Genomic DNA, 13,595 nt, shown 5'->3' with positions numbered 1-13,595 from the left:
CTCTACTAAAAATACAAAAAATTAGCTGGGCATGGTGGCACATGCCTGTAATCCCAGCTACTCAGAAGGCTGAGGCAGGAGAATTGCCTGAACCCAGGAGGTGGAGGTTGTGGTGAGCGGAGATCATGCCATTGCACTCCAGCCTGGGTAACAAGAGCGAAACTGTGTCTCAAAAAAAAAAAAAAAAAGAAGGGAAACTTTTTTTTTTTTTAAAGAGACAAGACCAAACTATAATGTCCACTGATGTACATTTGAGCGGTAAAATTATAATGACATGCAAGAAAGTGATTACTACTATAAAGTCAAGATGAGGTTACTAAGGTGGGAGAGAAGGTGCTGACATTGGGATGGAGATACAAAGGGGCAAATGGAATTTCTGGAAGTTACAAGGCCATTCGCTCTATAACCATTCATCCACCTATACATTTATGTGGTGGGATTTTCTGAATCTGCATTTTTTAAATTTTATAATAAAGAGATTTGCAAAATGTGCTCACTTCAGCAGCACATATACTAAAATTGGAACGATACAGAGAAGATTAGCATGGCCCCCGTTATTTGAAAATATATTTTTTAAAAAAAGTTTGTTAGACCGGGCGCAGTGGCTCACACCTGTAATCCTAGCACTTTGGGAGGCCGAGGCGGGCAGATCACCTCAGGAGTTCAAGACCAGCCTGACCAACATGGTGAAACCCTGTCTCAAAAAAATAACAAGTATGTAAAAAATAAGTGTTAAAGCTACCACTTAGCATCTTCCATATCTAAAGCATTATATTCTTTATTTTACAAATGCTATCACATTGTTTCAAAGAACCTTGGAAAGTATTTCCTGTATCCTTTTTTCAGATAAGAGACCTCCCTCTTAAGCAAGCTGCCCACTGTCACAGTTAGTAAGGGAGAGCCAAGATTCAAATTCAGACCAGTGACTGACTCCAAATCCATTCTCTTCATGCCTATGCTTTACTGATTCCCGGTTATTCATTCATTTAAATGTTTATTACTTACCTACTAAATCATCCAACTAGGCCTTAAAGACACAGAGGGGGCTGGGCGCGGTGGCTCACACCTATAATCCCAGCACTTAGGGAGGCGGAGGCAGGCAGATCACAAGGTCAAAGGTTTGAAACCAGCCTGACCAACATGGTGAAACTCGGTCTCCACTAAAAATACAAAAATGAGCTGGGTGGGGTGGCACCTGCCTATAATGCAGCTACTTGGCAGGCTGAGGCAGGGGAATCACTTGAACTGGGGGATGGATGTTGTGGTGAGCTGAAATCGCGCCACTGCACTCCAACCCCGGGGTGACACAGTGAGTCTCCCTCTCAAAAAAAAAAAAAAAAAAAAAGACACAGAGGGAAGTTTCTGCCTTTATATGGAGTACAGTGACTAATGAAAAGGAAACAACGGGAGCCATCTGAATGAGTATAAAATTACAACTGTGACAACTACAGTGAAGGAGAGGTATGTGGTGCTGTAAGAGTATGTAAAGCTGAAAGGTAGGGCTTCTCTGCAAAACGGTGACTGAGGTCTAAAGGAAGAGAAGTCGACTAGGTAAAGGGGGCAGTGGAGTGCTCAAGGCAGGGAAAACAATATATAAAGTCCCTACAGACACAGAGACCTGGGCACTATGAGGCCTGAGGGAGGAGCATGAGGACTGGAGATTTAGGCTTGAGAGCTATGAAGAACAGGAAGTTACTGAAAGTTTTTAAGCAAACATGTTGCTAAAGAGGAATTTGTTTAGGCTTGCATTTTTAAAAGAATGAATGGAAGGGAGAGCCAACATGGAGGCAGAGACCAATGGAAAGGTTGCTACAGTCATCTAGGTGGGACATGATGGTAGCTGAGACCAAGCAGGAAAGACTGAAAGAAGTGGATGAATGCAAGATACTCAAAAGATAAGGGCAGGCACCCCTGTAATCCCAACATTCTGGGAGGCCAATGCGGGAGGATGGCTTGGTTCCAGGAGTTTGAGACCAGTGTGGGCAACAGAGAGAGAGACCCCATTTCTACAAATTTTTTTTAAATTAGCTAGAGTCAGGCACAGTAGCTCACACCTGTAATCCCAGCACTTTGGGAGGCCAAAGCAGGTGAATGGCTTGAGAGCAACATGGTAAAACCCAGTATCTACAAAAAATACAAAAACTGAGTGAGATGGCATGCAGCCTTACACCCAGCTGCCTGGGAGGCTGAAATGGGAAGATGGCTTGAACCCAGGAGGTGGAGGTGGCAGTGAGCCATGACTGCGTCACTGCACTCCAACCTGGGCAGCAGAGTGAGACCCTGTCTCAAAAATAAGTAAATGAATAAAAAAATAAAATTAGCAAAAGAAGTAAAAGGATAGGACCTGACGGAGTGCCTATGTGGTATGAGGAGAAGGAGATGTCAAGGACTCAGGTTGTGGGACCTGACTTTCAGAGGTGCTATTCACTGACACAGGAACAAGAGGAACAGAGACAGACATTGATCATAAAATACCATGGACTCAAGCTTCAGGTACCACTGGGACTGCCAAGTGGAAATGTCAAGGTAAGCAGCTGAATAAGTCTGAGGCCCAAAACAAGATCTGAGCCTCAGGAATAAATCTCTTAAGTCCTCAATGTAGATGGGGATGGTTATTGTAGGAGGCCAAAGTCGAGATTGCCCTTAAGTAAGAGAATAAAGAATGAGACCTCAAGAATGACCCAAATGCAAATCTGGGAAACATCCAACTTTCTGAAGTATCTAGGGGTTACAACTTCAGAAAAATAAAGGTTCAGTGAAATGGGAAAATAAAAAATAAAAAATAAATGAGATTAACAACTCTGCTTCAGGAAAAACACAGAAATTTCTGGAACAGTTAAGATGTTAATTTCATGTATAACAAATTGGCAGCCTGCCAGCAGCCCTCAGGTATACATTTGCATGAGTTGATTCACATAGGAGGAAGAAGCCTCGTGGGAGGTGGCTTATGTGTAGAGGCTCAAGGTTGGGGACTAGAGAAAGCCCTGGCTTGGTCCCAGCAGCCAGTCTGAGCCAGATGGAGAGAAGCCTCAAGAGAAAAGAAAAGGCTGTCTTCACAGAGGATGCAAGGAGGGAGCATAAGCTCCTTAGCTTCCATAGAAAAAAAAATATTTTTTTAATGTTTTAAAAACATGCCTGAAGACCATCCTGGTCAATGTGGTGAAACCCCGTCTCTACTAAAAATACAAAAAATTAGCTAGGCATGGTGGCGCGTGCCTGTAGTCCCAGCTACTCAGGAGTCTGAGGCAGGAGAATTGCTTGAACCCAGGAGGCGGAGGTTGCGGTGAGCCGAGATCGCGCCATTGCACTCCAGCCTGGGTAACAAGAGTGATACTCCATCTCAAAAAAAAAAAAACAAAAAAAAAATGCCTGAGTAAGAGAAACAGAGCTAGCCTCCCTGCTTCTATAAAGCATACATGTGGCCTTGGCTTAGAAAAACCCCAAAGGACAGACCAAGCCCCTCCAGACACACAACTCTGGAGGACTAAGACAGTAGTACCCCAGCAGGGAAAGTCTTTCTCACAGACCAGCAGTGGTGGCACAGCACAGAGACCTCTCTCAAGTGCTTTGGAGGTACCAGCAATAGAAGAATGTAAGTGAGATTTTCCCCAAATACATAGCACACTGTGTGGGCTCCCAGAAATGCTGATGGGGTGATAGGACGAGGAGGTAGGAACACTCCAAGAGGATGAGGTTCCGTATGAGATCATAACCTCATTTAAAAATTTTTAAAGGCCGGGCACAGTGCCTCACACCTTTAATCGCAGCATTTTGGAGGTCAAGTTGGGCAGATCATGAGGTCAAAAGTTCAAGGCCAGCCTGACCAACATAGTGAAACCCTGTTTACAAAAAATACGAAAACTGGTCAGGCATGGAGGCTCACGCCTGTAGTCTCAGCTACTCAGGGGGCTGAGGCAGGAGAATCACCTGAATCCAGGAAGAGGACATTGTAGTGAGCCAAGATCATGCCACTGCACTCTAGCCTGGGTGATAAAGCAAGACTCTGTCTCAAAAAAACAAAACAAAACAAAACAAAACATGCAACTATAGATTGAAGCACACACTCATAGACTAAAGCAGGGTGTGACTTAGACCTAACCCCTGGCCCTCAGGGTATCCAGGAGAGCACCTTCGAAGGGCTGCATACCTACCTGCCATCCCTATGCAACCAAGCACCCTAGATGGACTAGGTGACCTATAGCAGTAAAGGATAAAAATACAGGTTCCAAGTTTGCCTTTTTCTTTCAAAAGTACAGTTGCAATTTTTAAAATGCTGGCAAGGTGGTATGCAATTATTTCAATACTAACAGCCTTCCGCAGACACTGTTCATTTTCTGTGTCATGAACCCTCAGCACTAAACTTGCTGCGTCACCTTTTTTAGCACAAGCATATGCACCATTCTCACTAAAAAGAATCCTACATTTGAAGGAATCTAGGGCATTTTCCTACCCCAAAATGATACGGTTGGGAAATGAAGCCTAAGATATTTTTAAGAAGACAACACTCAATCACCAATGTGACATACTATGCTTCAAAAAACAAAGGCAGCTTAAGATTCAAGGGAGTGTGAAATAAGTCCCCCGGGAATGACCAGAATTAAGAAGGCTCCAAGTAGAACATTCAACTTGGGAGACTTTGCTAGGATACTTCTGCTGCTATATACTGTGGGATCCTCAGGTTTGGGGTTGAGTTTATTGCTTAAAAGGAATGTTAGGACTCTCCTGAGAATATTCTTAAACCTATCTGTAATGATAACTAATGAGAATCATATCAAAGAAAAGTCTCACCCACTCCTGAATATACTGCCTGTTGCCTCCATTCACACAGCTTCATTAACCCCCACTTTTTATCATTGCAGCTACACAGTATTTCTCTCTCTCTCTCTGAGACAGTCTCACTCTATTACCCAGGTTGGAGTGCAGTGGCACTATCTCAGTTTATTGCAACCTCTGCCTCCTGAGTTCAAGTGATTCTCCTGTCTCAGCTGCCCGAGTAGCTGGGATCACAGGCGCACACCACCACACCTGGCTAATTTTTGTGTTTTTAGTAGAGACGGGGTTTCACCATCTTGGTCAGGCTGGTCTTGAACTCCTGACCTCAGATGATCCACCTGCCTCAGCCTCCCAAAATGCTGGGATTACAAGCATTAGCCACTGTGCCCAGCCAGTATATCTCCTTTTAAGTCCATCCCAATCACGTATCCATTCAACGTTTCAAAGCCCAGGTCTGACGCTAACTCCTGTGCTCAGAAAATGCCAGAAGTCACCATGCCTGAAGACTAAAATTCAGTTCTATTCCCCGGCATTTCCACAACCTGGCCAACACTACCTTTCTAATCCTAGCTCCCAGAGTCATCTATCTCATATACTCACTGGTAACTCAAATCTCAAATGGCACCTATACTCCAGGCCCATTCTGTTGTTTTTTTAAAAAATATAACATATATTGCTTCCTTTAGATGATTTTGCTAAATTCAAATACATACTTTTGTCATTTCCTACATACACCTGATTGTCACTGTTTTCTGTTCCAGGTTTAATCACGTATTGTATCCTCACACTTTGAAGTTATCACTATTCATATACAATCATCTTATGCTGACTAACCTTAATGGTGCCAACTAACCTTAATAGTTCCATCACGATAGAAGATACAGAAAATAATTTTCCTTTATGTGTAATCACTGTTCACATGCCAAGATTACATGTTTCAACAACTTCTCCTTTTGAATACATATTTGTATGCGCCTACAGGTGTGTCAAATATATCTGGTATAAACAGAAACTATTAATAGTGGCTGCCTAGAGGGAAGATGTTTTTCACACTATACCTTTCTGGATGCTTTTTTTAACTATATAATTGTGCAATCTATGGAAAAAATTAAGTTAAAAATTATGAATTTAAGTCAGGTGAGGTGGCTCACATCTGTAATCCCAGCACTTTGGGAGGCCAAGGTGGGTGGATCACTTGAGCTCAGAAGTTCAAGACCAGCCTGGGCAACATAGCGAAACCCCGTCTCTACCAAAAATACAAAAACTAGCTGGTAGTATATACCTGTAATTCCAGCTACTCAGAAGGGTGAAGTGGGAGGTGGAAGGATGGCTTGAGCCCGGGAGAAGGAGGTTGCAGTGAGCCAAGATGGTACCACTGCCCTCCAGTCTGGGCGAGAGTCAGATCCTGTCTCAAAAAAAAAAAAAAAAAAATTAAACAATAAAAATTAAACAACGTTTATACTACAGACAGGTAGGATCTTATGATTTAAGGTTTTCAAAAAGCCACCTTCCTCAAAAGTATTTTTCTCAATGACCACCATGACTTAAATCCCCTAGTTAAAATGCAAAAAAGAGAATATTCTGAAGACTGTAAATATATTATTTGCCATTGTCCATTATCAAATGACTGAGGATTAGTTTATCACATTAGCATAACAAAGGAAAAAGCCACAAAGAGGCTGTGTATAGTCTCCCTAATTCCTGTTTCTTTTCCTTTTCCCCTCGAGTAACTAAATGAGTTTGTTTTACTCAAAGAACATTTGTATTAGTAAAAGAACTCATTTAGGAATCCCGGCAGTCTGACCCAAACCAATTGGAGCAGTAGATTGCTATGTGAATGTGTTTACTGTCTGTCTCTACAAACATCTGCTCTCCCAGCCAGTCCTCCCCGTGGGTCTAATCCACTGGGCTGCAGAGGGCAGGAAGGGAGCACCCTTGGGCATCTTAGAATCCTCCCTAACATGTGCTTAGAGAAAGCACTATTCCAGTTCTTAATGACACCTATGGCAAAGCTTTGACCCTTCTCTAGGAAACTGTAGTTGAAATTTCAGACCTAAAAATGTCAGTTGGATACTGAAAATTGTTCATCTAAAAATCCATCTACCGAGCACACATACTTAGTGCCTGACACTGGCACTCAGCAACTAACTGGACAACAAAATTATCTTACAAGGCCAGAATACGAGGTATGTCGCTGACATTCAGTAAATGCTTATTAATCTGATTCGACGGTCTTGTGAAACTACTTTCTGGCTAAACTTCGAAGTCTTTCATTAATGCTTTCTTCACATGGCAGTGGCCTTTAGTTTCCGATATTCTACTAAGCACCCAACTTTTTATTTTTTTTAAGGTACCGGGTCTCACCTTTTCCCTTTTCAGTGAGACTTCTCTAGTTGCCTATGTTTAACAGTATTTGCACTTTCTTCCTCTTATCAAAAGAAGTCAAGAAGATAAAATAAGAAAGGATACATAGATAGAAAGACTGATCCCAGTGCCTAACGTGTCTAGCTCACACTAGAAGAACTCAAAATATACAGGAATAAATGAGGATTCTCTGCTTCATGCCGAATCCAAATTTATATAGTAGTCACTGTTATTCTAAGTAGCTCCATTTGGTTCACTGCTAAACAGCCTCCCCCTCCACATATGTTAGCTGACCTGTGTGGTCCAGCTCCCACATCACTGACTGTAGATATTTTATACTACACCACATGCTTCTGCTTCCACTCTTCCATTCATAAAGAAGAGAACATTTAAAAAGCACACACAGCCAGGCATGGTGGCTCATGGATATAACTGTAGACCTCTGGGAGGCTGAGGCAGGAGGATCGCCTGAGGCCCCTGTACCTACAAAAAGATAGCCAGGTGTGGTGGCTTGTGGGACAGAGTAGACCCTGTCCCAAAGCAAGAAAAAAACAAAAACAAAGCATACACAAATAATTGGAAATACAGCACTAGAGGCTTGAGTAAACAGCACTAGCACTACAAAGAAAACTGAATTTTATGTGAATGAAACGTATTTCAGTTCTAAGCAATATATAACTTAGAATGTAATTTCCTAATGCACTTTAAAAACTTTTTAATTTTTTTTTTTTTTTTTTAAGATGGAGTCTTGCTGTGTCACCCAGGCTAGAGTGCAGGGGTGCGATCTCGGTTACCGTGCCCTCCACATCCCAGGTGCAAGCAATTGTCTGCCTCAGCCTCCTGAGTAACTGGGATTACAGGCACCTGCCACCATGCCCAGCTAATTTTTGTATTTTTAGTAGAGACGGAGTTTCACCATCTTGGCCAGGCTGGGCAACATAACAAAACCTGTACCCAGACTAATGCGTTATTTTCTTATTTAAGGCTATTTTAGGAATTCAAGGACAAAAAGAATGACCAATATTCATTTTCCTTAGATTACACTTCACGTTTTCCATTACCTGAAACCTTCGGGTATTATTCATGAGAGATTTGTATGTGCTGTTTCATTTTCTCTGTCACCTGTAAATTACTGTCATCTCCAATTTCCTCTACTGAACAATCTTTCTAGTTGACAATCCACGTTTTACCTACCCAGAGGTGCAAGTGAGTTGGGAGATTTGGGGGAATGCATTTTCCAGGAAACAAGAGTGCTAACCCACAACAGGAGGCTTTCAATGCCCTGGGAGATGGCCTGCAATATCGAGACTTTGATCTTGACCTCACCCTCTGAACTTTCCCCTGCTAGTCCCTCTTGGTCAGGTAACTCTTAATCACTGTTTCAGAAGCATGTGTCACTATCCCACAGCATTTATTCATTGCCTGGTCCCCTATACGATCTTCAGAGAGCAGGATATTTGTGTCTTGTTGATTCAACCTCAGCTTCCAAAAGAGTACCTGACTCACACGAGATACTCAAGAAATAGTTACTGAACCAATTATAACATCTTCCAATACTCAAGAATTAAGACATATTTTATTGATCAACAAACCAACTAGTAAAATCTCAGGGTCCTTACTTGTCATTGTAGAAAAAAAGCAAGAGGAAAGACACATCTGCTCCCCAACTCCTGCTAAATAAGATATGAAAAATGGATGGCTACGTGAAGATTTTGTAAGAGAAACAAATGTTACTAATTTTTGAAACGACTTCTAAAAACAGGAGTTGCCTGTTCCTTAATCACTGCCTTGTTTATCAGCCTACTACTGAGTGAAATGTCTGTTCCCCACGAAAGCCTTCCGCCATTCTATCAGCGTTGCATTCTGAACGGAGTAACTTGGTAAAGTGTGATGCCTTTTTAAAAAAAAATAAAGGCATGGGGGGCGGGGGAATAAAGGAATGAGCACGCCATGTGATAAGCAAATGCAAACCCTGGGGACACTGGTCATTAACAAATATTCTCGTGAGGTTGAGCCACTGCCATTTCTCTTACCCCAAAGCGCTTGGGGCAATTTCAGTAGAATGATGGTATCACTCAGTGAGGCAGTGAGTGTTAAGCAGGGATAGAATAAAGTTCCCTTGAAGGGGTTATGAGAAGGAATGTGGAAGAAAGGGCAGTGGGTTTGGCACTGCGGAAGAGAAGTGCTCATTTAAAACACAGTTCTTTCCTACGTTCCCTAACCCCGGCCCTAAGGTCCCACGGCGCGCTGAGGACGGCCTTCCTTTTGTTGCAAAGCACTGATCATTGGCGTCGCCTTTCCAAACCACAGAAGCCAGCGGGACTGCGCTACCGTAATACTTAGCAGCACGGTTAAAAGCAGGACGGCGTGCTGGGAAGGGCACGCGGGCTTCGGGTGAGGTGCTGGGGCCGGCGACCAAACCAAGTTTCCCCACCAGCAAACGGTCACAAAGCAGCCCCCCCCCACCCACCGAAAACGGCCACAAGAACCAAGCGGGTCGCCAGGACCGCGCGCAGAGCCCGCGCACAGCGAACGCCGTGAACCCTTCCTCCCCTCCCACGGCAGGCGACACCGGAGCTCCGGGGAGCCCGTCAGGGTTGTGACCGAGGGTGGTTGTCGAGTGACTACAGAGCCTACTAACGCGCATCTCCGCCAGCCGGGCAACGCTCGCGTCCACCGCCGGGCCCACACCCCAAGCCCGCGGCTCTTCCCGCTTCGAAGGGGGCACGTCGCGGCCCCCCGGGGCGCGGGCGCCGGAAGCGGGGAGGACCGGCGGAGTCGAGCGGCCCGGACTCGGGCACTTACCCCCGGCGGGCGGCGAGCGGCGGAGGTCGCGGCCAACCGGCTCCAGGCGGCTGCGAAGTCGGGCGGCGGGGCGCGCGGACTCCGGCAGACTAGGGCGAACAGGGTCCCCAGCAGGAAGGCGGCCGCGGCGCAGCTCAGGTACAGGCTGAGCCGGAGCAGGACGGAGCTCGGCCCCGCGGCCCCCGCCGCCTCCCCGCCGCCGGGCCCCAGGAGGGAGAGGGCCACCGCGGCGAGTGCGGCCGCCGCCACGGGCCCCCGCCAGCTCCGGCCGCCCAGGCCCCCCGGCGCCGCCGCTGCCGCCTCCGCGTCCCCTGGGGACTCCGGCCGCCGCTCGCCGCTGAAGCCCGAGTCAGGACGGCCCCTTCGCGCGGGGCTGAGGCCGGCGCCGCCGCTGTCGGTCGCATCGGGGTGCATGCTGCTTCCTGGGCCGCTAAGGACAGGCACATCTCCCGCCCCGCGGTTCCCCGCCGGCGCTCCGGAGGCAGGGGGAGCCCGCGCTCATGCCTCGCCCGCGGCCCACCGAGGGAGCGGCCCCCGCAGACGCCGCCGCGCCCCTCTCCGCAACCCCTCAGCGCCGCCAGCCGGCGCCGGGCCCGCAGCTGCCGGGCCGGGCGCAGCCAGGGAGCCCCGCCGTGCAGCGACTGAAGCCCGGAGAGCCTGACGCGGGCGGGGCGGGGCCGCCCTGAAGTGCGTGTCGGGCGGGGCCCGGAGCCACCGCGGCCGCTGAGTGACAGCCGGGAGGCGCCCACCCACGGTGCGGGGGCGGGTCCGGGCCGCGGCCCCACGGGTAGGGGGCGCGACCCAGCGCGGCGCACGCCGCTCTCTCCCGCGCTCCCCTTCGCCTCCGCGCGGTGCCGTCTGTTCATGGAAAATTTTGCTGCAGGTGTCAGCGGCGCTGGTCATTCCCGAGCCCAGGTGATCCGGTAATTCTCCCTCTTTGCCTTGCTTGCAGCCCGCCAACATTGCTGCCTGATTTTCATTCGCTGTTTAGATTAAATAGGCAACCGTTCCCGACCTCCCGGTCACAGAGTTTCTAAAAACCTTCCCTTTCCCACCCTGCCGCCTTAGAGAAGGAATCAGACACGTGCGGTGGAGTAAATGAAGCCTGCAATTCCTCGCTATGGAAAAGTCCAAAGAAGTCTGCCTGTTGCAACAGGGTGCACGCAGGTGCCCATAATCACTTTGGCCCCAATTCTGCATATAAATAAATATATATATATATATATATATATATATATATATATATATATTTGCCAACTATTCGGTACATGCTATCACCCACGCAAAGCAAAGTAGTCCAAATAATTTTTAGAGTATATATTTGCCTTTTCTTCTATCATAGTCCCAGCCAGTAATATACAGATAATGCTTGCTGAGTAGATAACAATAGGCTACTTAAACACTGGCAATTACTACTAAGACTAATAAAGTAGCAAATGTAGCTTTTGCTTTTAGTATTAATTGGTATTCATAGGCACTTCATTTTTTTTTTTTTTTTTTTTTTTTTTTGCTAGTCAAGCGTGGTTGTGGGAGAAGACAATGTTAAATCAGCTTAACAATAACCCACAACACTCCGACCAACTACATTCCACTTCATTCTTTCTTATACCTTGCAAGTCAAAAACGGAGAGTGCCTCGTGCTAGATGTGTTTTTGCCACGCCAAGGTGATGATCAAAATAAGTTACCGGCGGCGGGCGCGGTGGCTCACACCTGTAATCCCAGAGCTTTGAGAGGCCGAGGCGGGCGGATCACGAGGTCAGCAGATCGAGACCATCCTGGCTAACACGGGGAAACGCCGTCTCTACTAAAAATACAAAAAATTAGCTGGGCATCGTGGCTCGCGCCTGTAGTCCCAGCTAATCGAGAGGCTGAGGCAGAATAATTGTTTGAACCCGGGAGGCAGTGGTTGCAGATCGCGCCTCGGAGACAGAGACTCCCTCTCAAAAAAAAAAAAAAAGTTACCAGCTTTCTGTACCCTGCAAACCCAAATTATTTCAAACAAAGCATAGCGGTTTGTTATCAGCAATAACCAAATCTATGTTTTTAAATAATTTACATGCCTAGGACTATATTCTGAAGGCTTTATGATACATTTAAATTAATTCTTCAGTTTAAGCCCTAGCTCACCATAATAGTAACTAACAGCACTTACTGTATGCCAGATACCATTCTAAGCACCAAACATACCTCATTTAATCTTCACAACAAACTTAAGGGATACTGTTATCTCCATCTATACAGTGGGAAACTGAGGCATAGGAGGTAAGATAACGTGCTTAACGTTACAAAACTAAGTAACGGAAGTAGGATTTGGTTGTTACTCCATGTGGTCTGGCTTCAGAGCTTGTGCATTGAATCACTCTGCCATGGTGCTTCCTAAGAAGTCTGTGATTTAGTCATCTCATATGACAGAAGAGGGGAAAAAAAAGGTTAAATTCTTGCCTCTGACCTGTATTCTGTGCTTAAAAGTGGATGGTCTTAGGCCTTGCACGGCGGTGGCTCACACCTGTAATCCCAGCACTTGGGAAGGCTGAGGTGAGCAGATTACCTGAGGTCAGGAGTTCGAGACCAGCCTGGCCAAATGGCAAAACCCCATCTCTACTAAAAATACAAAAATTAGCCAGGTGTGGTGGCGTGCACCTATAATCCCAGCTACTTGGGAGGCTGAGGCAGGAGAATTGCTTAAACCCAGTAGGCGGAAGTTGCAGTGAGCCCAGGTAGCACCACTGTACTCCAGCCTGAGGAATCAAGCAAGATCCTATCAAAAAAAAAAAAAAAAAAAAATTGGGTAGTAGTTTTGTGAGAATAGCAGCAACTTAGTCAGCCTCCTAACAAGGCTAAGTGATTATAACTTTAGAACTTGAATCAGTAAAGGGGAGAAAGGGAGACTGGTTTGAAACTTATTGACAGCCCAGGCCGTAACTCTTAAGACCATGATCTTTCCAATACACCCATATATGTTGTTTCCAAGAGTAATACAGACATGAAGAAATGTAAGCCTGGAGTCAGAAAACTACCTCAAGGCACATACATATAAGATATTTGTATATATTTTTTGGAGAAATGTATTGCTGCTAAATCGGCATTACCACTTTCTACATTTATTTAACAAACAGCAGTTCAGCCTCCACTCTGTGAGATTTGAGGAACATTGAGAGGTGAGGTAAGATAAGAATTGTGACAATGGTTAATTTTAGGTGTCAACTTGACTACATTGGGATTACCTGGAGAACTGGCAAAGGATTATTTCTGGGTGTGTCTATGAGGGTGTTTCCCAAGAAGATTGCCCCTGGGTCAGTGGATTGAGTGGGGAAGATCCACACTTAATATGGGCAGGCACCATCCAATCAGCTGTGGCCTAGAAGGAACAAAAAGGTGGTTTCCTTTGTGCCCTGAAGCTAGGATAGACTCTTCTCCTGTCGGTGGATATCAGAACTCCGGGCTCTCTGGCATTGAGACTCCAGGTTACACTAGCAGCCTCCTGGGTTCTCAGGCCTACTGCCTCAGAGTTATGTCATCTGCTTCCCTGGTACTGAGGCCTTCAGAGTTGAACTGAGCCACACCACCAGCTTTCCAGGATATTCAGCTGTCGAAGGGGTGTATCATCAGAGTTCTCAGCCTCCATAATCATGTAAGCCAATTTCTCTAATAA

General features: G+C 46.0%; 1 protein-coding gene and 1 pseudogene across 4 annotated transcripts in view; one reads left to right on the top strand and one right to left on the bottom strand.

The window, feature by feature from the left end:
* Positions 1–10,597, bottom strand: part of SNX25 (sorting nexin 25) — a 148,318-nt gene extending 137,721 nt beyond the window's left edge. For 3 of the 4 annotated variants that reach the window (XM_074396708.1, XM_074396706.1, XM_074396707.1), the window contains exon 1: positions 9,943–10,597. In XM_074396708.1, the coding sequence (XP_074252809.1) occupies positions 9,943–10,356 (414 nt within the window). In that variant the 5' untranslated portion in view covers positions 10,357–10,597. The remainder of the gene's footprint in view (positions 1–9,942) is intronic. The other variant, XM_039468409.2, reaches the window with a different exon arrangement.
* On the top strand, positions 490–589 carry LOC120363770 (U6 spliceosomal RNA; annotated as a pseudogene).
* Positions 10,598–13,595: the final 2,998 nt, after the last annotated feature.

The sequence above is a fragment of the Saimiri boliviensis genome, chromosome 3 (assembly GCF_048565385.1).
Source record: "Saimiri boliviensis isolate mSaiBol1 chromosome 3, mSaiBol1.pri, whole genome shotgun sequence".
In the NCBI taxonomy this organism is placed as follows: domain Eukaryota; kingdom Metazoa; phylum Chordata; class Mammalia; order Primates; family Cebidae; genus Saimiri; species Saimiri boliviensis.
The sequence above is the reverse complement of the archived record's forward strand: the minus strand, read 5'-3'. Positions and strand labels throughout refer to the sequence as shown.